The following is a 24,722-nucleotide window of genomic DNA, read 5'->3' as shown; positions in this document are numbered from 1 at the left end:
ATACTGCAAGCGCTTCAAGACAGAGGCCCAGTTTCCCTTACTTTAATTTTGATCTTCCAAGCTGTTGGCTGCTTAGCTTTACAATGCAGGTAGCCCAAACAGGTGCCTGCAGCTCCCTTCACCCTTTTCCAGTCACCGTGATGGCTAAATCTGCTGGGAGTTGTAGTGCAGCAGCACCTGGAGGGAACCATGTTGGGCAACTCTGCTTTTTTACATTGGTTGTAAATGGTAATAGGGTTTTTAAGAAACGGGGGGTGTTGTGTTAAAAATGGATCTAAATGCACACCTTTTGTACATAGCAATTAATCCCTGCTAATCCTCTTTAGCTTTACATGTAAGATAAGATTTGCATTGGCTCAAGGAATTAATTTTAGGTGAGCAAGGCAGGTTTTGCCTTTCCCTGCCAGTTTCTTCACGTGTTGCGACAAACAAAGCCTGCCTGCCATGCTAAGTCTCTAATGACTCAGCCGCTTACGTTGAGTTGTGGTCTATAAAAGGAGTGCAAACAGAGACACCTAGTGGCGAATACTTCACATTACTGCCGCCGAACCTATGACACCGGAATGCTACTATCTCTGCTTAAAAATATGACAACGAAATGTAATGAACTATGATTTTAAAAAAGCTTTAAAAATGAGCACTAAACAGAGAGTGTGGGATAAGGAATACAAGTGTATGTGCTGAGTGAAGATATCATATTTTAACCAACTGTTATAAGTTGACATAGCTGTCAACTTTCCCCTTTTCTTGCGAGGAATCCTATTCGGAATAAGGGAATTACCCTTAAAAAAAGGAAAACGTTGACAGCTATGTAAATTGATATGTTTTAAATTGAGTTTATTCTATAATGCATTTAAAATGTTATAATGCACATATTATCAAAATGAAATATGTATTTCAGCTGTTACGTTTTGAAATGAATTAGTATTTAAACTGTTACTGTAATGGTGCATCAATTTGAATTGATTGCTGTCGTGTTCTGAGCCACTAGGGCACATTTATGTGGAAATGCAGTATACAAATTGAAATAATGAAAATAAATTAAAAGATATGATGATCTTAGTTCTTTACATCATATCTTGCAAGCACAGAATATGATCCATATAGGATGGTAGCTACTATAAGTCACCATTGGCCAAATAGCTGTATGCTTGAATATCTCTGGTTTCCAATCCTATTATTGTTATCAAAGCCGCTTAAATAACACAGATGGAATCCAGAGAAAAAAGTCCTGATAACACTTTACTAAGCAAACTGAATAAAAACAATGTATAGTTTGGCTTCCTGTGTCATGTGAACCAAGCCATAGGTAGATAACTTTATGACCACTGCTCCATAGCACTTCTTGTTATTAAATTTCATTCACCATATAGATGGGTTTATGAAGCATTTCTGTATCCTTCTGCTGTGCTGAAGAAGAATTCCACGAAACAGTGGGTATATCTGGAATCACTTTTCACGACGTCTGTTTGTGGACCACTTCGGCAGGGTTGGACGTCATAAAACAAAGCTTTATGGCTTGTTTTCACCGGATAAGAATCTGACCCATTGCTTCTTTCAGAGACTTGCATAAAATAGACTTGCATAGTCTACAAAGACTTTCAGAGACTTATAAGACTTATGTTTATTTGGTTCTATTTTTTCTAGAGAATCCATCAAGAGTGCATATTTAGTGACTTTCAGAGATTTAAAAGATTTTTGTTCATTTGGTTTTGCAGAGAGTGCGTATTTCATATATTTCATACTGTTCAAGGTTCTGTATAGATTATATAAAGAGTTTATAGTGGCATTGCATTGTTGTACTTGGTCATTGTGTTGCCTTGGATATTTCTGATAATTGTTTGCAACACAGGGGTTTAATTGTTTGGTTACTATAGGTAGATAAAGAGCAGTGTTTTTTTCTGGGGGGGGGGAGGTGGGGGAACTCACTACAAAGTTTTTTGTTTGTTTGTTTGTTGAGAGCCCAGTTGCAGTGCCAAACACACACACACACACACACACCACATGGGCAGTGGCTAAATGTAAGATGTGATTAATAAACTCAAGCAGACAATGATCTGGATTAGAAATGGCCACAACTTTGTTCATTACCAAACAAATAGACAACCCAATTATTTAATTTAAAAGAGGTAAGGGAATTCAGTTTCCCTGAGTTCCTACTAAAAAAAGAACCTGATAAAAAGTAACGAGGCTGCCATATACTTCAGGCATAGAGGTAGGATAGTAAAACCATGGATCTTTGTATGTACATTTACACAGTCAAAAATTAAGTCCCGACTAAACACTATAGTAAAAATAATATATTTATTTGCCACAGTTTCATGAAAAGAAATATGTCTCTAGCAGCCTTAAAATAAATATTATTATACAAATTCAAGTTTGGTATATTATAAAATAGGGTATTTTGCTGAATTTAACCTCAACCTGGTTTCAAAGAACACTTAACAAGCAACATTACTATTAACATTACATTTTAATCTCCATGTGCAATACGAAGGTTTCAAGCAAGTCTATATTTACTGAACTTTTTTTGGGTGGGGGAGAAACATGTAAAAGAAATGTGTCTCAGGTAGGCTCAAAATAAATATTATTATACAAATTCAAGTCTGATGCAGCATATATAGCAGCACATTGCTTATTTTACTTCAATCTGTTTTCAAATCCCATTAAAAAGCAGCCTCCAAATAAATTACTATTAATCTTCATATGCAGTGTGCAATAATTAAGTCTGTGTTCGCTGAGCTAATTTAACCATGTTCAAAAGTTCAAATGATTAAAAATGTATCTTTCACAGCTTGCGCGCAGCCTAAAAATAATGCAAGCATATTAATAATGCCCGTTTGCCTGTGCTAATTCCATTTATCGTGGAATAATTAAGTTTGTTTGAATATCGGGACTATTGCTTACCTATTTTCAAGTTCTATTAGCTGCACAGGCTTCCATGGAGATATTGGCAATTTATTTCTGCTTGGGGTTCATGCGTGACAAAGGATGCCGTATGAGATGGGAACGCCCACATCCATCACTCGCAGTGCCCTTCTGCTGGGCTGGAGCCATGCAGGAACTCACCAAGCTGCTAGCTGGAGCTGTCCACTCTGACTGCCTTGTTTTGCAGGCAGGGGAACTAAGTTGGCACATTCTCTCTCACACAGTGGGCGATCCCAGCCATACCCTTCCCATCTGATCAATCCTGCCCAAGCTGACAGTATTCACCAACCATCCTAGAAGGGAAGCGGATGGCACTTCCAGGGAACGTGTTTATTGAGCATTCATCCTGATTACCGTATTTTTCGTTCTATAAGACGCACCAGACCATAAGACACACCTAGTTTTTGGAGGAGGAAAACAAGGAAAAAAATATTCTGACTCTCAGAAGCCAGAACAATAAGAGGGATCACTGCGTAGTGAAAGCAGCGGTCCCTCTTGCTCTTCTGGCTTCTGGGATAGCTGTGCAGCCTGCATTCGCTCCATAAGACGCACACACATTTCCCCTTACTTTTTAGGAGGGGAAAAGTGAGTCTTATAGAGCAAAAAATACGGTATTTTCAGGGGAGGCTAGGTTATATCAGCTATTTAACAAGCACTCATTCTGATTTGTTTGAGTTGGCTATCTTCAACCCAACATGCATCTACAGACCTATTTCTTCATCTTTTGCTATATATTTGCACGGTGGTGGTGCTCCTCTTGCAACCCACCTTTGATCAGGCCATGCCTCATGAGTGGGGCCTGACCAGTGGGCTACATGACACTGCATCAAAGCAAGTGTTCCCAGTGCATTTTCCTGTCACTTTCCGGTCTTTGGGGAAACCAGGTTTGTTGGGCAAGGCATCCCAATCAATTATAATTTGCAATCCGAATTTGCCAGTGTGTGACTGAATGCTGCCTGAAAATAGTGACAGTCTGGAAAAACCTCCACATGCAAGGTATGCATGCAGCCCACTGCTGAGCATAAGGATGACATGATTTTCCAGCAAATATGGGGTTTGGGTCCATATATTTTCCACAGAAGCAATCACAGCATAGCCCTATAGAATATGAATCAAAAGCCCTTCTCATTGTTCTAGTACTTTCCCCTTATGCTTAAAGCTTGGTTTACAATGGCAAGGTTTTGCATCAACATGTCACAATAGAATTGCTCCTGCTTTGCAGAACTAGAAAGAAGAAATGAAAGTACATGGCAAGTTTTTCAATGCAAACACTGAAAGGAATTCTGGGCTGCCTGGAGTCCAAAACCATTTCTCGAAGATTCCGTTGCGTGCAAAAGTAAGCCGAGTCTGAAAATGTGAAATGCTTGAAAATATCCAATATCTTTTATCTTGAAGTCCCCTGTGAGATTTCTAGTCCTGATGAAGTGTCCCTTTGATGCAACGCTGAGTTCTGTTTCTTCAGGTCTTGCCCTATTCCCTCAAACAAACAGGGGAATTCCACATAAGTTCTACTCAGGCTTATGTAAATAACCTACAGATTCTACTGGCATTCATCTTCTGTTCTGGTTAGTCTGTTTTCTAATAACCATGCAAACTTCAGAGTTAAAATATGCCACAGTTGGGAGGCAACTGAGACATTCACAAGTTCTGAAAGGCAAACTTTCCCATGGGTCCTTGAGGTTCGATAATATATTTGCCCATTTTTTTCTTCATATAAAGCCATACTGTGACCATCACCACAATAGATATCAATGCAATGCTAAAGAGCACCGCAAGGACAATGACTCCTGTTTTCCAGGCTGAATTGTCTTCCCTTGGCTTCAGATCTTCCACTTGCTGGGATGTGGCAATTGCTGAAAGTATATTGTGGAAACAAAAAATTAGCTTAGCTTAAAGTACTGCAACCTTTAAAAAGTGCTGAAACTAGCAGAGCTGGTCCAAGACATTTTGCTGCCTGAGGCCAAACAGCAAACGGTGCCCCACCGCCAAAAAGTCAAGGTGCATGGAATCTAAGGCAGTCAAGTCCTTTTGGTACTTGAGGCATTCAATCCTACATGTGCCTCTCCCTTGAAGTAATAATGAATAAATAACAGTTGGCTGCTCTTTCGTGAAAGTCAACTGTCATAGGTGGCTGCCACACATTACTTCATGGTAGGGCTGGCCCAAATTGGCACAAGTCACTGGATGCTATTTTTTCCACAGCATCATAGGAAAATTTGTCAGGGAGCACTAGACCTTGTTAATACAGTCATACCTCAGGTTACAGACACTTCAGGTTGTGCGTTTTCGGGTTGCACACTACGCCAAACCCAGAAGTACCGGAACAGGTTACTTCCAGGTTTCGGTGCTCGTGCATGTGCAAAAACACCGAATCATGACCTGCGCATGCACAGACGCAGCGCTGCAGGTTGCGGGCACTGCGGATTGTGAACATGCCTCCGGTACGGATCACATTTGCAACCTGAGCGTCCACTGTATTAACTTTTTACTTGTGACATCTCAAGTGTTACTTTATTTTATTAGGCCTGCAGGCAGATATTTTTAACTACTTATAGAGTAATCAGCTTTCAATCAGACTGAATATGCTACAATGAATATGGAAAAGATAGCACAATGTTTAGGCCCTATGTTTGGGGAAGGTTTTTCTAAGTTGGTGGATTCTTGAAAAGCTACAGAGCTGGCAAAGTCTCTGGAAATTAATTTCCCACGAAACAGCCAAACTAAGCTACATGTGACCAGGAGTGGGTGGTGCCACCGCAGACCTGCCCCGGGTCCTAGCAAATAGCACTGCTCTGCCAGGACCTGGGATGGTGAGGAGGGAGGTTTGGGTTGTTTTGCATTACATTTGCCAGTGCAAGTGACACACTGGCCCTCCCTGCCAGGACGTCCTTCATTTTACAGTGAGCATGCAATTATCCACTGTTGCCAGGACAGTGGTACCTCGGGTGAAGTACTTAATTTGTTCTGGAGGTCCTTTCTTAACCTGAAACTGTTCTTAACCTGAAGACCACTTTAGCTAATGGGGCCTCCTGCTGTCGCCGCGCTGCCGCTACACGATTTCTGTTCTCATCCTGAAGCAAAGTTTTTAACCTGAAGCACTATTTCTGGGTTAGCGGAGTCTGTAACCTGAAGTGTATGTAACCTGAAGCATATGTAACCTGAGGTACCACTGTATTTTTGTTGCTAAACAGTAGGTGACTGCTCTTGCTACAGTTCTGATCTAGATCTCTGCCCCATTCCTGCACCTACTGTTTGCCCAGGTAGGATGGCCTGATCTGGATCAGGATTGCAGTAGGATCAAAAGGTTAAAATCCCCCACTTGGGATTTTCTTCCCTCCCATTCACCTCCTATTTAGCACAGAAAAAGAAGGACTACATTTGTTAATTACATGCACAGCATAATGTGGCAAATGGCCAAAGCTGGTTTTGCATGAGGAATTCTAACGTCATCAGTCTGTTATCTAGGTAAACACCTGTGCAAGTCTGAATCTGTCTTATGTACTGAGGTTTCAAAAGGTCTGAACATTTACTTTGGCTTCCACTGGACATCCTACCCAAAGGGGGAGGGAAACCCACTTCCTGCATACCTTGTGATTTTGAATATGCAAGCAAGACAACGCCCAGACATTTGAAGCAGTACAAAAAAATGGGATATTATTTCTTGCCTAATCTCCCTGAACAAAGGATGGATCCTTCACATGACTGGACTCACTGCTAATAGAGAAAGAATGCAAGTTCATATGAGAATGATGGACTAAAATCCAAGTAGCCATGGAAAGCTACAGTCCCTGGATTTCCCATTGCTTCTTAGAAACAGCAGTTTGTGTAGTATCAAACAATGCAAAGACCACTCCTTCTATTGGTAAAGCGGGAGTGATGTATGCAGGCAACCTGAGAGTGAAGCAACATTCTGCTTTTCCTCAAACACTCCCCAAACCAGGTGAGGATGACAGTGTGCTTCCTGTATGCCCCTCTCAGGTTGCCAGCAAATATTTGCACGTATAACCTGTTGGCCAACTGGAGCTGGGCAGTTTTAGAATCTTCCCTTTAGTTAGGGCTTAAGAGGCATTTATTTATGCCCTGTTTGGAGCCTAAAAGGAAGCGGGACCTATTCCCTGTGGGTGCATCCTCAAAGTTTGGTTTCTTAACACAGCCACAGCACAAACAATCCATTTGGAAACAAAGGGTGGATTCCTCTTTGTACTAAAAGGATGGAGAGGAACTAGGTTCAGAGGACACAACGTAGTGTGTCCTCCAGTTCTGGTTACAGCCCCGCTGAAGATTCACTCCATGGCAAGGAGGACTCCCCCTCTGCTGCGGAAAGCTTGGGTGGAATTGACCTTGGAGGCCACCCATGAAAGGATACAAAGGTTCCTTTCTGTGGTGAGATGGGCTCCCTCTTCACCACTTAAAGGATCCTTGGGTGAGGGGGTGATTGCCCCTTCACCACTGAAAGCATAAGGCAAACTAGCCCCCGATAAGGTATGTTTTGTAGCATGTGTCCTCCAAGCCTCAGTCACTCTTCCCAAATAATCTTTTAAAGAGGAAAAGCTTTCCCTCCTTGCTGCTGAACTGATCTGAAGGAATTCAACTTCCAGTCCTTTGGGAGGAAAGTCATGATGGAACTTGTCATGGTGGACAATTTTTGACTAGATCAAGAGATATTTGTAGTGCTATGAACAACAAGATTACCTGTTACTGTTACAGCAGTCTTGTTATCAAGCATTTTTGTTACTACTTCTGTTAAATAGTCCGTGAAATTTTTTCTTCCAATCCACTTTTGTCCTTGCAGGAGAAATGCAAAATATGCACCCACACTTCCAGCTTGGTATCCCACCATTTCGATATTAAAGTTGTCGTCTCCGAGCTTCATTATCATTCCTTTAGAAACCTGAAAACATTTATATTTGTTCCAAACTGTCAATACGTAAGAAACAGGCAAGAAACCATCACCATTCCCCCAAACTTTAACTCTTTTCACTTTTACTGGACTTCTTTTAAAAGAACAAATAAAAGAGACCATGAGATTGGTCTAAACAAAACGTATTTAACATTTCCAAAATGTTGTGCAATAAATAGCCTAAAGTTTCATATGTAAGAGCTCATATGTGACAGCAGTTCTTTGCCATACTGTACCAAGGTCTGCTAACCAAAGTCAGATGGGAAATGATGGCTCAGGGACTGTAGTCAATTTCCTACTGCACTCCTGCATATACGTATAGATGCAGGTATGTATTATCTACATATATACAAACAAGTCTATATTGAGTTACTACTGAACAGAGTTTCTAACAGCCTAATTGTTTGTGGGGTGGCTGGGCCTTTTTGTTATTACTACGATTAAACAATTGGGAGTCAGAAACCCTTGTCTGACTACAAATCATCTAGCAATCTAAACGTTGACCTTGTTCTAGGCTTCTTCCCATAGAGATCCAAGAATTCCACTCCTGCTGTTGGTTCCAGGTCTCCTGCTGGATTCCTGTCACATTCTGCTCATGCCCCCCCCATCCCACCCCAGTTCACAGAACTCAGTGAGCCCTAGTTACCACTGTCCTGTGGGATAGGTCAACACTGATGAAAGACACACAACATGTGTGGAAGTATAAGGATTTGCTATCTGGACTGAAAATATTAGGGTATGTTGCTGGTTTTGGGTTGGGTACCCTTGGGAAAGAAGCATAAAGGCATAGACACCCATTTTTTTATTATTACTATGGCTTTTCTAGTTTGAGACTTTTATTCCATGGTGCTTTTTACTGATCCCCAAAGGTTCTAAATATTGCAGCATGTTGTTCGTTATGCTTTTAGGGCATGATTTTAAATATTCCCAATCTGATAATCTCAGATAGGGGGGCACATTCTATTGCTGCTGTTGTGTATACTGGTTTGAAATAGATTTGCACATTGTGTTGAGAATGCTTCTTCAAAAGATAATGACTGCAACAAGGGATAATGTTAAAGAACTCACAGTTGTTCTGATTTTGTTTGACATATTCTTATAGATCTCACTTTCTGGATTATAAAGGTCAGGTGTGAAACTCTGGTTTTTGAATAAAATTCTGCAAGCAAATGCTTGTTTGCCTGAAAAAGAAATGCAACATAATTAACACCTCAATCAGTCCCATCTCAGAATTCGTTTTCCGTATTTCATTGGTTACAGCTCATGCCTGTCTGGAACAAGACAAACCACAACCCCAGGTTTGGATGTAACTCTATGCCAAACTGTGTTGGGGCAGAATCAGCAGGTTCAGGGGAGTGCAGCAGCTACAATCATCTCTATGAGAACCCCTCAATACTGACACTGAGCCATGGCTTGACTTAGTGTCACTTGCTTATTAGGTCAGCGTGAACAGCCTTCCAGTCTAGATATATTACGACTGGATATGCAACTCCAGAATACATTCTTATGCTTTTATTGGATTGTTTTTAATGGTGGTTGTGAACCAGCTAAAAGGACTGAAAAGTGAGCTGTTTGTTTATATGCTTAACAATTATAAATAAACATTTTATTTTTGCTCATGTGCTAAAAAATGTTGATGTGCTCAAAGAAATATGGTCTTAACACTTGCTAAGAAAAAAATTCGTTGTAAAACTGTCAGAAGAGCACCCAACTTATTCAGGAGGGATGGTGAACCCATGACCCTCCAAAGGATGTTGGTCTATAGCTGCCAGGCTCCCTGGCCACTGGCCATGCTGGCTGGGGCTGATGGGAGCTGGTGTCCAATGGCACCTAGAAGTTCACAGGTTTCCCAGTCCTGCTCTACAAAACGCCATTTGTAGTTATGTATTTAAGCAATCTAATCTTTTTTTGAATATAATTTTTGTTAAGTTTTCCATATTTCATTGCATTTAATCTTACAGTGGCTAAAAAAAATCATAATACATATTTACAACATACTTGAACAGATGTCATGTCGTAAGGAAAGACACGCAGTAGATTGCAAGCAAATATCAGGCGTGTTCAGACACAAGATGGGGTCTATAAAAGAAGCACAAAACCAAATTAATCATGTAAAAGATCATATTCCTCCTGTTGCTGAACTGCCTTTTATGTAACTGAAATATAAACTTCAAAATATGAAATGCAGCTTATGAAAGTTGTACTCCTTGCCTGATTTTAAAGGATAATACCAAAAGGTTTGTTGCATATCTTAATTCCAGTCCCAAATACACCCATTTTTGGAAATAGCAATTCAGAGATTATGCGTATGTACATGTGACACATGGCGGTCACTGAAAATCCATGTGCAATTGCCCTAAGCATCGCTGCTCACAGGAATATGCTTTTAGCACACTAGCCCAAACCCACATTGACAGTAGTTTGTACTGGCCTAACAAATCCTATATAGCCACCCTCACATAGTACTCATGCAAAACCGGCTCTACTAATTGAAGAGACACCAAGGATTGCCCTCCCTCTGGCACTGTATAGCTTCCCTACGCCAATGTCCACACATTAAGTGAGGACATCTGCAGAAGAAAAGCCTAAACTTGTCAACCTTTACATGCATAGGTTTCCCTTTTGAGACATCCAGATTCAGAGGACATGTGGGGTAGGGGCAGCAGCATGGTCCCCCAGCCACTTCAACCCACTTCAACCCTTTCGGCTGAGCTACATGTGAAGTGGGGGCTCTGGCCTCTTGGCACCAACTCAGGAAAATGCAAGTAGTGCTAGTGATTCAGAAGCAGTGCTGGAATCCGGATCAAATTCACAAGGGAGTACAGTATGCTTTTGGAAGTACCTCCGATCATTTATCTGGCATTATGAAGGTCAACACCAGGGGTGCTTTTTCTATCAAACAGACCTTCCTTGAACTAGCTTTAAATAAAGCCATGGCTCTACCTACTGAAACTGTTGCAGAACAAACTCACCGTGCGCTCCATTACACTTCATATAACTCTAACGCGCCTTGAATGAACCACTGCAGCTGGAGAAATTTAGCCCGCATTGTGCTAAAATCAGGAATAGAAGGGCTTTTGAAAAAAGGGATTCCTGACAGCAGTGAGATGTGCACATGTGCATCCCATGACGAAGCGACGAAGCTTAAACCTTAATCATTTAATTAGCCATACAGCTTTATAATTTTAATTATCATATCATGGGAAGGTCATATTCACTAACCTTGACACTCTGTTCCAGGATTACTTGTATTCAGATCTGTTATGCCTGGATAACATTGACATTTATAGCTTCCAATAGTGTTTTCGCACGCAGCCAACTTGGAACAGGCGTTATTTCCCTTGCATTCATTTATATCTGGAAGAGGGATGGGGCGAGAAACAATTGCAATATTCTGCTATAGTAATAAATTCTAGTATTGAAGCAAATAAGGAATTTCATATTCTATACATGTGGAAGAGTAGTCGTAATCCTCCAGGGGAAACTTTCCAAACTCTTGCAACCCTTCCCTATCTTTAGATGGGCCTAACTGTGAAAGACACCTTTCCCTCTGCAGTTCGGACACAGTGAGACTTCAGTTTCCTCTTCACAGGAGACCCTCAAAGCACTTGTTTTTGGGAAAGCTCTCTTGAAGTAAGAAGTATGTCTGCAGAACAAGTGGGCTGGGAATCAGCGCTTTTAAAACACAGGATGGTGTATTGGTATTTAGAGGCAATTCTAAATAGAGGCAATTCTCACTGAAATCTGTATAGTTTCCACACATGCAGACTATCTGCAGATACAGTTTTACAGCCCAGTGAGCCTACCAGCCCACAATAAAACTGGAAGCTAGACAAACTTTAGTCCCATCATCAGCCCAGCAACACTAAAATTGCACTTCTCTCATCTCTTTACTATTGAATCAGGGCAGATCAGCATCACTTTCTTCCCTCTTTGTCATTTATTTTTTTAAAAACACCTCCAGACATCCAGAATTTTGTAGAAGGGATTCATAGGTATATGCATTTAAAATGAATTAAAGCACTCTGTACCCCTAGGGCAACAAATCCACTTTTTTGGAAAGTGACAGGGAGATGCATTGAAAAGTATGGGGTGAATGAAGGTTGAATGGGGGACACATAAACACCCTGCAAACAAATTAGGATGAATGTTCATTAGCATACAGCTGTGCCATAAGCAAATCAGAATGAATCCTCATACAGTATAGACCGGATATAGCCTGGCCATTGTGTAATCTTTGGGCAAGCAAATCAGGATGAATGCTGAATAAGCAGACCCTCTGAAGAAACCCCCGTTCTTACCTTCGCATTGTCTTCCTGGCACCTGGGGACTCAGATCCAAAAATCCCGGCTTACATTCACATGAATAATTTGTGCTTTGGGGGATGCAGTAGGCAAATTCAGAACAGCCATTGTTGTCTGGCTGACAGGCAGGGATTACTATGACAAATTTCAATAAAAGAGCAACAAAATTAATGCACGAAGGTCAACATAAAAGGCACCACAAGTGCTTATATGCATGCTGTCATTTTTAAAGAGAAAGCACTTTCATTGGCATACAATATAATCCGTAATTTATTTACACACACAGAACCATAGCTGTCAATGTTTTCCTTTTTTTAAAGGGAAATTCCCTTATTCCGAATAGGATTCCTCGCAAGAAAAGGGAAAAGTTGACAGCTATGCACAGAACTGTGCCACCAAATGGATCTTTTAATGCCTGTCACTTGCTAGGGCTGATGGGAGCTAGTGTCTAGGAGGATCTGCAGGACCACAGGTCCCCCAGCCCCATTTAACAGTTGCTTCTGGGAAACACTCTGGGATAGCATCATGATTTTATCACTATTTTTGCTACTATTTTTTCACTGTTGTTAAACACATAGGATGTTTTATTTGCTTAAAAAGGCAGGCTATAAATGTTCAAATAAGCACGTCTTGTCCACTGTATGAGCACAGACTAACTGTGAAGAAGGCCAGGAAAGGCAATGCAGACTTGGCCTATCTGCACTGGCTGAATCACACATAAACTGACTGAAGAGCCATGGCTAAGTGGGGATAGGCAACACACGTTTGCATTTAGACAGTCCCAGGTTTAGTCTCTGGCATCTCCCTGGAATAGGCTCCCGTCTGAACCCTAGAGAGCCCCTGTCAGTCAGTATGGATACTACAGAGTAAGGTGAACCAATATTATGACTTGATACGAGGAAGCTTCCTATGTTCCTACCATATAATAGAAAGACCATACCTTCTATGGAAGTCCGAGTGAGGTCTACATCCAGATGTCTGCTTTTGTTTAAGGCTTCGATTACAGCCCTTTCAACCTCACTGTGTGCTATATTTCTATCTGGAACCATCTCGATGATGAAGGTCACAATCACACTGCCGCTTGTAATCTCAGTTATGGTTATACGCATTTTCCCAGAATCTATTAATGCTCTCAAGGAAGGCGGCAAGTTGTTTATTATCTGTAAAAGTGGCAGGTTTGAGATTATTTTCTTTGCTTTGCATAATATTCAGAATAATTTGTTTATCATTTCTTCCAATAAATCTTGGATCTCAGACTGTCAACAGCCAAAAGTCTGGCCTTAGGCAGGTTTGTACCAGAGAAAAGAAAATAAAAGCATTCTTTCTGGCCTCACAACGGAGAATGGATTGCATAGGTGGGCCTCTGGGGTTTGTTGGACTTCAATTTCCATCATCCCCAGACGGCATGGCCATGGTAAGGGGTGATAGGGGCTGAATGTGAACACAGTCTGAAGGGCCAAAATTCAACACAGACCTAAAATTTGCAAGTTCCCTACCACTCTGTCTTGTTTTTCGACTTTTTGAAAAATTATCCAGATTCTGCTGGATGCTCCAGCTTAGTGCAACATCCTTGAATCTAAGGAGCTGCTGACTTTTGTTCTCCTGAGTCCCACACCACATCTCTCACAGCCCACTAGACTCCTCCCAAGCGTCTTTTTCTTTCCTGTTGTCTGAGGCTTCCTTATCTCAGGCAGCAAACATAAAATCAAGCTTCTTGGCCCTTACTTCTGATTAGACATTATGTTGTTGCTGTTATTACTACTACTACTACTACTAATAATAATAATAATAATAATAATAATTGTTTTATTAGCCATCTAATACCAAATGGCATCTAGGTAACTTACTACACATCCAAAAATTGAAAACAATAACCATAAATAACAAATAGTATAACATTACAAAACCAAGCCAACCTCCAGAAGCCACAAACTATTATTGACAGCTGTGACAGACCGCTGAGCTAGACTGGTGATGCAGTACCCCAGAACTCCACCAGAGTGCTGGAGCCTTTCTCTGATTGGCTACCAAGACAGCGAGCCAGAAGTGGGTGGAGACAGTACTTTGGGAGGGAAAATAAAAAGAGCCGTTTCTAAGAGAGTGTGGTGATAGAGAGAACAGGAAGGGGAGAGAGGAGAGTTGGTTCTGTGTGTATAACATCCACTCTGAGGAAATTATCTACAGCAAGAGAAGGGAGTCTCAGAGCTTAAGATAGAAAGACAGTGCTTAGTGTCTTGTGAGAATATTCAGACAGGAGTTAACTGGAGGGTTGAGTTTGAGCAGGGAGAGGGAGAAGCTGTGAGGATACGTCTGTTTGGGTCTCATTTCAGTCAGGAGAGGAGAGATCTTCTAGAAAGAGAAGACTGCCAAACCAGTTAAGAGGGGTGTGGCGATTCCCTGGGTTTGTTATACTGCTAGAAGTACCTCAGGATTGTGATTGACAGAAGGTTGGGAAGCTGACAGAAAGTAGCACCTTGTTTCAAGCATTCTCTTCCATGAAATGGTAATCATGTGTGTGGCGGGGGGGAGCCATGTCTGTCAATGTTGTCCCTGCCAGCTCTGCTGGAGATAACTTATGTAAAGGGGTTGAACATAACAGGGGTGCCGGCTGAATATGTGCAAGCTCACCCCAACTCTGCATGTGGGTGGAAGAGGCGAGGCTAGCAGGCCCAGTTTGCCTTCCATGCAATTGCAAGGGTGTGGTGGGAAATGGCTGAAAGGCATCAAGTCTGCCCAATCTGTCGTCAGTCTTTGACTCAGGGAGGCACATAGTCATAGCTGTGCCATGGAAAGGGAGACTTAATGTTACTCTGCTGAGGATCAGGAAGAGAGCACTGAAAATATGGACCCTGACCAGCCCTGACCAGAACAGAACAGAGGGCCTGCGATTTTGAGGGGGCCTGCCCGTTGGTAATAATTATTGAAATGGGGCCTGAATTCACCATCTGGCCTGCACAAACCCTGGTCGAGGCAAATGTGAACATTTTAAGTCCCATTGGATTCTAAAGAACCATTAAGTTCATTTTTAAGTCAGTTTCACTGAAATCAATGGGGCTTAAAAATGCTTGTCTTGGGTTATGCTCAGTGCTTTTAGCTAATTACTTTTCATTTTTTAAAATGCTGCAGATGATACCTCTTCGGTGACATTTTTTTGAAGCTCCTGAAACTCTGTACTTGATTTGTTGCTGAACTGAGGTATGTACTTCTTATTTGTAATCCTGGCTGTTCCACGATAGGCTGTGGCTTCTATAAGGAATAAGAGAACCATTTAGTTAATAGTATAGGTAACATTTTTAGTACAGAATACTTATACTGTTGTTGTTGCTGCTGCTGCTGCTGCTGCTGCTGTTCCAGATAGATAAACTAATATTCATTAGTTCTGAGGTCCTTAAGGACAATGTGAAACAAATGAAACGATCTTTTCTCATTTAGACTGAAAATGCACACTTACTTGAGAGCAAATCCCACTGAACATAGTGGGACTTATGTCCAAATAAACATGCATAAGATGTATTATTTGTCTGTTTACTTACTTATTTAAAATATTTATATTCCACCTTCCCAACAAAATGTTCAAGGCTGCTTACAACAGGTATTAAAATACGAAAATACAAATAAATTAAAAGCACCAAAAAGGACAGAAATGGCATATAAAATAGCTTTTTAAAAGATTCCATATGCCAGGAAAGCGAAATGCCTGCCCAGAAGGTATTGGGACATTAGTTTCTTAAAGCTGCAGACCTATTCCACTTACCTAGGAGTAAGCCTTATCCATAAAACTCCCTTGGATTTTTAAAACTGATTTTTATAACACATTTAATTAAGAAAGAACATCAAAATACAATGACCATTAATGCATCCATCTTAATTTAAACATAGAAATCAATGTGTACCATCCAGATGTCCAGATAGTCATATGAAGTGGATAAGCAGCATATTCAAATATAGCAAGGGGCGTAAGCTCTGCAGAGCATTTCATAATAGGCAGTGGGTGCTTATCCTTCCAGGCTCAAAGTATGAGTCTCTTGGTGACTGTGAAGGCTTGCAAAATCCTCTTTTGTTGTTCTGTCGTTAATCCCCATACTACAGGGATATAATTGTGGAAGGGAGCTATTGGTTGTTTTTTTTTGTTTTGTTATGTATTTTATGTTTTTGTTTTGTATTTTTATGTTGTGAACTGTCCTGTGATCTTTGGATGAAGGTGGCATACAAATTTTAATAATAATATACTACTACTACTACTACTAATAATAATAATAATATAAAAGTACATGGACATCCACATATATCAAGGATTTTGCAAATAGAAAACTTATATGGAAAACTTCAGACCATCCTCCCCAGCCCCCTGTTGGCCATACATTCAGAAGCCATATGAAGTGGTCCAATGTGGGAGCCAGGGTGGTGTAATACTTAGAGTGTTAAACTAGGACCTGAGAGACCAGCGTTCAAACCCCTACCCTATATGTCTCGCTAAGCTTCTTGGAGAAAAAATGTAAATAAAAAAATAAAAAATTCTGATGTACATGCACAAGATTCCTTCTCACAGAGGGAAATCTAGGGCCAGTTATGAGTCCACCTCATGATGCATCTTTATGTGCATAGGACTGCTTCACACAGCAGCCAAACAAGCCATCAACTTGCTCGCCAGGCTCAGTCTTCTTGCCAAAGCTGTGTGCAACATTGGAATGTCAGGGATTCCCATGAAGAAAGTGGTGAGCAATGAGAGATATCCTGGCTTGTCCCATTACATGAGCTAACCCACCTAATGCACCAAAGAGACAGAAAAGGGAAATTCACAATTGGCTGGAGATTAATTCCCTGTTCATATTTTGGGTTTTCTTTTGGGGTCACTGTTTGAATGAAGGCTAGCGCTGAACAAAATATATCAGAATACTGTCTGGTACTGTATGCATTACTACAATAAAGCAAGTGTAGATGGATGACTGAGATAATACCTGTCCGAACCATCACGGAGGAACTGAACTTCTTACTGCAACTCCACACCTCCAGAGTTACTGTATACAAACCACCTGGAGAAAGGTTTCCATATACCATCCTGGTGTCATTTGTGACAGTGTTATTTATAACTGTGTTATCTGCCATGAGAGACACGGTATAAGGGCTGTTCCTTCTCACACTCTGAAGAATCCAACGGAATTGTATCACTTGGCTGGTTACTTTTTCAAGTTGAATGTAGAATGCATCTACAGCTAAACAAAACAAAAACAAAAATACACATCTGATGTCAAAGGTGCATTTCAACAACTCTGGAAATATTCACAAAATGTTAAATATGATGGGAGGAGAATATGTTAGTTTGCTGAGCTTCTGCTATGGTTGAATTCTTACTCCCACTTCATAAAAGTAAATTCAGTGAATAAATGGTAAATTCTAGCTTTAATAAGCCTTCCAAAAACAACATAAACCAGAAGGGAAAAAATAAGGAATATAAAGAGATTCTGGGGCGCCATAGCACAATATGTATATGAGAGGGTGGGAAATTTGCAGCAACAGGGTATAATCAAGCCCCCAAACAACTTTTTCTAACCCTCCCACCCCCCCTAAACCCCTGGTTTTGTTGCTGTAAAAATCAAAGTGACATACTGCTCAGGTGAATGTAGAGCTTTAACCCAGTCTGCCAATGCCATGATGGATTTGCAAAGATGTCCCTGAAACTTCACACATCACATCAATCATCTGAGGAGCAGGGAGGGATTGATAAACGCACTCCTCAGCAGATTTTCATGGATTGGAGAAAAGAGAAGCCATTTGTGTCCATGTATTTGTGCACACCTGGGTGAGTCTGTGTGTGCATGTATGTATGTGTGTGTGCTTCTGGCTTATAAGGGCATGCAAAAATATGGGTTTGGGTGTTTAGGATTGTCAGGCGGCCGAACCCACTGTTGACCACATGTACTGCTCCTCTTGGATAGAAGTTACTCAATATGTCACACTGCACTCACAATGTAAAATAACAAAATAGCATAGCATAACCAGGAGGGACTTACTACAAAATATTATGGTATGGAATAGAGCCATGTAGACTATTCCATTCCATTCCATTGCATTCCCTCCTTCACTATTTTTCTACCATCCACCTATGAAAGTAAGTAAGCATTCCACGACCAGGAAGCATTCTTCACCCAATTTAATATTGTGCTCCAGGGATCTTCTATTCCACAGCATATGCAAATTAAGAGATTAAACAAAGTGAGCAAGAAATTGAGCCTCCCTGAGGATGGTGCAGTCTGACCCACATAAGGGCTGGGGGCAGAAAACAAGAGTGATCTTTCTGTATATGAAAGGGGGGGGGATTTTAAATACATATTCTGATTGGGCAAAGACAAGAAATTAAGGGGAACTGTAAATTAAAATATAATTTGTAAAGACAATAACGGTAGTACAAATTTGATACACAGTTAGAAAGAACATCAAATATTATAAAGAAATCTAATTACACTCACAGCATTCTTCAGGCATTTTGGTAGAGGGTCCTGGGTGGGGTGTTTTCACAGAAGAGAAAACCTCTGGCTTATGGGTTGTCATTGAAAAGTCACTTAGAGAAGTTCTGGCCAAGGTTCTGGAAACTGCAGTACTTTCTATGAGAGAATCATTACTTATAGTGTGCGGAGAGGATGCAAAGGAGGTCTGTGCACTTCCCAAAGATGTGCTGGATGAAGCCATAGCAGAAGAAATGGATGCTGGGTCTCCGGGCCAAGTGGTAGACGGGCTCCCGGTTGCCACTAGTCCTGTGGAGCTGTTGTCAGCAGTGTGGGTGGTGCTCCTCAACGATGCAGCAGGCGTCCCCGTTGGTGCTAGTGGAGAGGTGACGTGAGCTGTGGCGGCTGAGCTGGATTCCACGGAGGTGTCCCGCACTCTGCTAGGAGAGGTCTGCCCGCTTTCCGAAGACGCGCTGGATGAAGCCATGATGGAGGCACTGGATGCTGGGCCTGCCGTCCAAGTGGTAGCCGGGCTCTCTGTTGCCACTGGGGCTGCGGAGCTGTTGTCAGCAGTGGGGGTTGTGGCCGAGAACACACTTGTCCGAGAGATCCCGGGAGATGTTTCTGAAGAAAGGTGCTCGGTGGTGGTCCCCTGAGGTAGCGCTTCAGAGCTGGAGGATGCCGTGCTCCCGGAGGCTCCAGATGATATGACAGACTCTGTCGTGGAAGAAGAGGAGACTTCCAGCTTGCCTGTTCCCGTACTTGATAAGCCGACCGAGGTGCTGGGACCCGCTGCGCTTTCTGTCCCGGAAGAACTAGCCGTCATGTGGGCAGAGGTTGCGGAGCCCTCCACCTGTGGAGAACTTGGGCTTCTGGAGAAGGACGCAGCAGGGGAACCGGTGGCCCCAGCCACGCTTGTGGCTGGCGCTGCAGAGCTCTGGCCGCCCAGGGTGCTTGCAGCTTCCGAGGAGGCTGTCTCTTCAGTCGGGCTGGCTGCGTTCGGAGTGGTGCTCCTCAACGATGCAGCAGGCGTCCCCGTTGGTGCTAGTGGAGAGGTGACGTGAGCTGTGGCGGCTGAGCTGGATTCCACGGAGGTGTCCCGCACTCCGCTAGGAGAGGTCTGCCCGCTTTCCGAAGGCGCGCTGGATGAAGCCATGATGGAGGCACTGGATGCTGGGCCTGCCGTCCAAGTGGTAGCCGGGCTCTCTGTTGCCACTGGGGCTGCGGAGCTGTTGTCAGCAGTGGGGGTTGTGGCCGAGAACACACTTGTCCGAGAGATCCCGGGAGATGTTTCTGATGAAAGGTGCTCCGTGGTGGTCACCTGAGGTAGCGCTTCAGAGCTGGAGGATGCCGTGCTCCCGGAGGCTCCAGATGATATGACAGACTCTGTCGTGGAAGAAGAGGAGACTTCCAGCTTGCCTGTTCCCGTACTTGATAAGCCGACCGAGGTGCTGGGACCCGCTGCGCTTTCTGTCCCGGAAGAACTAGCCGTCATGTGGGCAGAGGTTGCGGAGCCCTCCACCTGTGGAGAACTTGGGCTTCTGGAGAAGGACGCAGCAGGGGAACCGGTGGCCCCAGCCACGCTTGTGGCTGGCGCTGCAGAGCTCTGGCCGCCCAGGGTGCTTGCAGCTTCCGAGGAGGCTGTCTCTTCAGTCGGGCTGGCTGCGTTCGGAGTGGTGCTCCTCAACGATGCAGCAGGCGTCCCCGTTGGTGCTAGTGGAGAGGTGACGTGAGCTGTGGCGGCTGAGCTGGATTCCACGGAGGTGTCCCGCACTCCGCTAGGAGAGGTCTGCCCGCTTTCCGAAGGCGCGCTGGATGAAGCCATGATGGAGGCACTGGATGCTGGGCCTGCCGTCCAAGTGGTAGCCGGGCTCTCTGTTGCCACTGGGGCTGCGGAGCTGTTGTCAGCAGTGGGGGTTGTGGCCGAGAACACACTTGTCCGAGAGATCCTGGGAGATGTTTCTGAAGAAAGGTGCTCCGTGGTGGTCACCTGAGGTAGCGCTTCAGAGCTGGAGGATGCCGTGCTCCCGGAGGCTCCAGATGATATGACAGACTCTGTCGTGGAAGAAGAGGAGACTTCCAGCTTGCCTGTTCCCGTACTTGATAAGCCGACCGAGGTGCTGGGACCCGCTGCGCTTTCTGTCCCGGAAGAACTAGCCGTCATGTGGGCAGAGGCTGCGGAGCCCTCCACCTGTGGAGAACTTGGGCTTCTGGAGAAGGACGCAGCAGGGGAACCGGTGGCCCCAGCCACGCTTGTGGCTGGCGCTGCAGAGCTCTGGCCGCCCAGGGTGCTTGCAGCTTCCGAGGAGGCTGTCTCTTCAGTCGGGCTGGCTGCGTTCGGAGTGGTGCTCCTCAACGATGCAGCAGGCGTCCCCGTTGGTGCTAGTGGAGAGGTGACGTGAGCTGTGGCGGCTGAGCTGGATTCCACGGAGGTGTCCCGCACTCCGCTAGGAGAGGTCTGCCCGCTTTCCGAAGACGCGCTGGATGAAGCCATGATGGAGGCACTGGATGCTGGGCCTGCCGTCCAAGTGGTAGCCGGGCTCTCTGTTGCCACTGGGGCTGCGGAGCTGTTGTCAGCAGTGGGGGTTGTGGCCGAGAACACACTTGTCCGAGAGATCCCGGGAGATGTTTCTGAAGAAAGGTGCTCTGTGGTGGTCCCCTGAGGTAGCGCTTCAGAGCTGGAGGATGCCGTGCTCCCGGAGGCTCCAGATGATATGACAGACTCTGTCGTGGAAGAAGAGGAGACTTCCAGCTTGCCTGTTCCCGTACTTGATAAGCCGACCGAGGTGCTGGGACCCGCTGCGCTTTCTGTCCCGGAAGAACTAGCTGTCATGTGGGCAGAGGTTGCGGAGCCCTCCACCTGTGGAGAACTTGGGCTTCTGGAGAAGGACGCAGCAGGGGAACCGGTGGCCCCAGCCACGCTTGTGGCTGGCGCTGCAGAGCTCTGGCCGCCCAGGGTGCTTGCAGCTTCCGAGGAGGCTGTCTCTTCAGTCGGGCTGGCTGCGTTCGGAGTGGTGCTCCTCAACGATGCAGCAGGCGTCCCCGTTGGTGCTAGTGGAGAGGTGACGTGAGCTGTGGCGGCTGAGCTGGATTCCACGGAGGTGTCCCGCACTCCGCTAGGAGAGGTCTGCCCGCTTTCCGAAGACGCGGTGGATGAAGCCATGATGGAGGCACTGGATGCTGGGCCTGCCGTCCAAGTGGTAGCCGGGCTCTCTGTTGCCACTGGGGCTGCGGAGCTGTTGTCAGCAGTGGGGGTTGTGGCCGAGAACACACTTGTCCGAGAGATCCCGGGAGATGTTTCTGAAGAAAGGTGCTCCGTGGTGGTCACCTGAGGTTGCGCTTCAGAGCTGGAGGATGCCGTGCTCCCGGAGGCTCCAGATGATATGACAGACTCTGTCGTGGAAGAAGAGGAGACTTCCAGCTTGCCTGTTCCCGTACTTGATAAGCCGACCGAGGTGCTGGGACCCGCTGCGCTTTCTGTCCCGGAAGAACTAGCCGTCATGTGGGCAGAGGTTGCGGAGCCCTCCACCTGTGGAGAACTTGGGCTTCTGGAGAAGGACGCAGCAGGGGAACCGGTGGCCCCAGCCACGCTTGTGGCTGGCGCTGCAGAGCTCTGGCCGCCCAGGGTGCTTGCAGCTTCCGAGGAGGCTGTCTCTTCAGTCGGGCTGGCTGCGTTCGGAGTGGTGCTCCTCAACGATGCACTAGGCGTCCCCGTTGGTGCTAGTGGAGAGGTGACGTGAGCTGTGGCGGCTGAGCTGGATTCCACGGAGGTGTCCCGCACTCCGCTAGGAGAGGTCTGCCCGCTTTCCGAAGACGCGCTGGATGAAGCCATGATGGAGGCACTGGATGCTGGGCCTGCCGTCCAAGTGGTAGCCGGGCTCTCTGTTGCCACTGGGGCTGCGGAGCTGTTGTCAGCAGTGGGGGTTGTGGCCGAGAACACACTTGTCCGAGAGATCCCGGGAGATGTTTCTGAAGAAAGGTGCTCCGTGGTGGTCCCCTGAGGTAGCGCTTCAGAGCTGGAGGATGCCGTGCTCCCGGATGCTTCAGATGATATGACAGACACTGTCGTGGAAGAAGAGGAGACTTCCAGCTTGCCTGTTCCCGTACTTGATAAGCCGACCGAGGTGCTGGGACCCGCTGCGCTTTCTGTCCCGGAAGAACTAGCCGTCATGTGGGCAGAGGTTGCGGAGCCCTCCACCTGTGGAGAACTTGGGCTTCTGGAGAAGGACGCAGCAGGGGAACCGGTGGCCCCAGCCATGCTTGTGGCTGGCGCTGCAGAGCTCTGGCCGCCCAGGGTGCTTGCAGCTTCCGAGGAGGCTGTCTCTTGAGTCGGGCTGGCTGCATTCGGAGTGGTGCTCCTCAGCGATGCAGCAGGCGTCCCCGTTGGTGCCAGTGGAGAGGTGACGTGAGCTGTGGCGGCTGAGCTGGATTCCACGGAGGTGTCCCGCACTCCGCTAGGAGAGGTCTGCCCGCTTTCCGAAGGCGCGCTGGATGAAGCCATGATGGAGGCACTGGATGCTGGGCCTGCCGTCCAAGTGGTAGCCGGGCTCTCTGTTGCCACTGGGGCTGCGGAGCTGTTGTCAGCAGTGGGGGTTGTGGCCGAGAACACACTTGTCCGAGAGATCCCGGGAGATGTTTCTGATGAAAGGTGCTCCGTGGTGGTCACCTGAGGTAGCGCTTCAGAGCTGGAGGATGCCGTGCTCCCGGAGGCTCCAGATGATATGACAGACTCTGTCGTGGAAGAAGAGGAGACTTCCAGCTTGCCTGTTCCCGTACTTGATAAGCCGACCGAGGTGCTGGGACCCGCTGCGCTTTCTGTCCCGGAAGAACTAGCCGTCATGTGGGCAGAGGTTGCGGAGCCCTCCACCTGTGGAGAACTTGGGCTTCTGGAGAAGGACGCAGCAGGGGAACCGGTGGCCCCAGCCACGCTTGTGGCTGGCGCTGCAGAGCTCTGGCCGCCCAGGGTGCTTGCAGCTTCCGAGGAGGCTGTCTCTTCAGTCGGGCTGGCTGCGTTCGGAGTGGTGCTCCTCAACGATGCAGCAGGCGTCCCCGTTGGTGCTAGTGGAGAGGTGACGTGAGCTGTGGCGGCTGAGCTGGATTCCACGGAGGTGTCCCGCACTCCGCTAGGAGAGGTCTGCCCGCTTTCCGAAGACGCGGTGGATGAAGCCATGATGGAGGCACTGGATGCTGGGCCTGCCGTCCAAGTGGTAGCCGGGCTCTCTGTTGCCACTGGGGCTGCGGAGCTGTTGTCAGCAGTGGGGGTTGTGGCCGAGAACACACTTGTCCGAGAGATCCCGGGAGATGTTTCTGAAGAAAGGTGCTCCGTGGTGGTCACCTGAGGTTGCGCTTCAGAGCTGGAGGATGCCGTGCTCCCGGAGGCTCCAGATGATATGACAGACTCTGTCGTGGAAGAAGAGGAGACTTCCAGCTTGCCTGTTCCCGTACTTGATAAGCCGACCGAGGTGCTGGGACCCGCTGCGCTTTCTGTCCCGGAAGAACTAGCCGTCATGTGGGCAGAGGTTGCGGAGCCCTCCACCTGTGGAGAACTTGGGCTTCTGGAGAAGGACGCAGCAGGGGAACCGGTGGCCCCAGCCACGCTTGTGGCTGGCGCTGCAGAGCTCTGGCCGCCCAGGGTGCTTGCAGCTTCCGAGGAGGCTGTCTCTTCAGTCGGGCTGGCTGCGTTCGGAGTGGTGCTCCTCAACGATGCAGCAGGCGTTCCCGTTGGTGCTAGTGGAGAGGTGACGTGAGCTGTGGCGGCTGAGCTGGATTCCACGGAGGTGTCCCGCACTCCGCTAGGAGAGGTCTGCCCGCTTTCCGAAGACGCGGTGGATGAAGCCATGATGGAGGCACTGGATGCTGGGCCTGCCGTCCAAGTGGTAGCCGGGCTCTCTGTTGCCACTGGGGCTGCGGAGCTGTTGTCAGCAGTGGGGGTTGTGGCCGAGAACACACTTGTCCGAGAGATCCCGGGAGATGTTTCTGAAGAAAGGTGCTCCGTGGTGGTCACCTGAGGTTGCGCTTCAGAGCTGGAGGATGCCGTGCTCCCGGAGGCTCCAGATGATATGACAGACTCTGTCGTGGAAGAAGAGGAGACTTCCAGCTTGCCTGTTCCCGTACTTGATAAGCCGACCGAGGTGCTGGGACCCGCTG

General features: G+C 46.0%; 1 protein-coding gene across 1 annotated transcript; it reads right to left on the bottom strand.

The window, feature by feature from the left end:
- Positions 1-2,285: 2,285 nt before the first annotated feature.
- LOC310676743 (uncharacterized protein) lies at positions 2,286-24,440 on the bottom strand. The gene is made up of 11 exons (XM_083438855.1): positions 18,600-24,440; positions 17,091-17,345; positions 15,266-15,378; positions 13,073-13,292; positions 12,130-12,267; positions 11,051-11,185; positions 9,827-9,907; positions 8,897-9,009; positions 7,621-7,819; positions 3,539-4,781; positions 2,286-3,274 (listed from the first exon to the last, which is right to left on the bottom strand). The coding sequence occupies exons 1-10, from the start codon at positions 24,412-24,414 to the stop codon at positions 4,567-4,569; spliced, it is 7,284 nt and encodes a 2,427-aa protein (XP_083294981.1). The 5' UTR covers positions 24,415-24,440; the 3' UTR covers positions 2,286-3,274; positions 3,539-4,566.
- Positions 24,441-24,722: the final 282 nt, after the last annotated feature.

The sequence above is a fragment of the Podarcis tiliguerta genome, assembly GCF_965153285.1.
Source record: "Podarcis tiliguerta genome assembly, chromosome: 4".
Lineage (NCBI taxonomy): Eukaryota > Metazoa > Chordata > Lepidosauria > Squamata > Lacertidae > Podarcis > Podarcis tiliguerta.
Note: the sequence above shows the minus strand (reverse complement) of the source record. Positions and strands in the feature narration are given on the sequence as shown.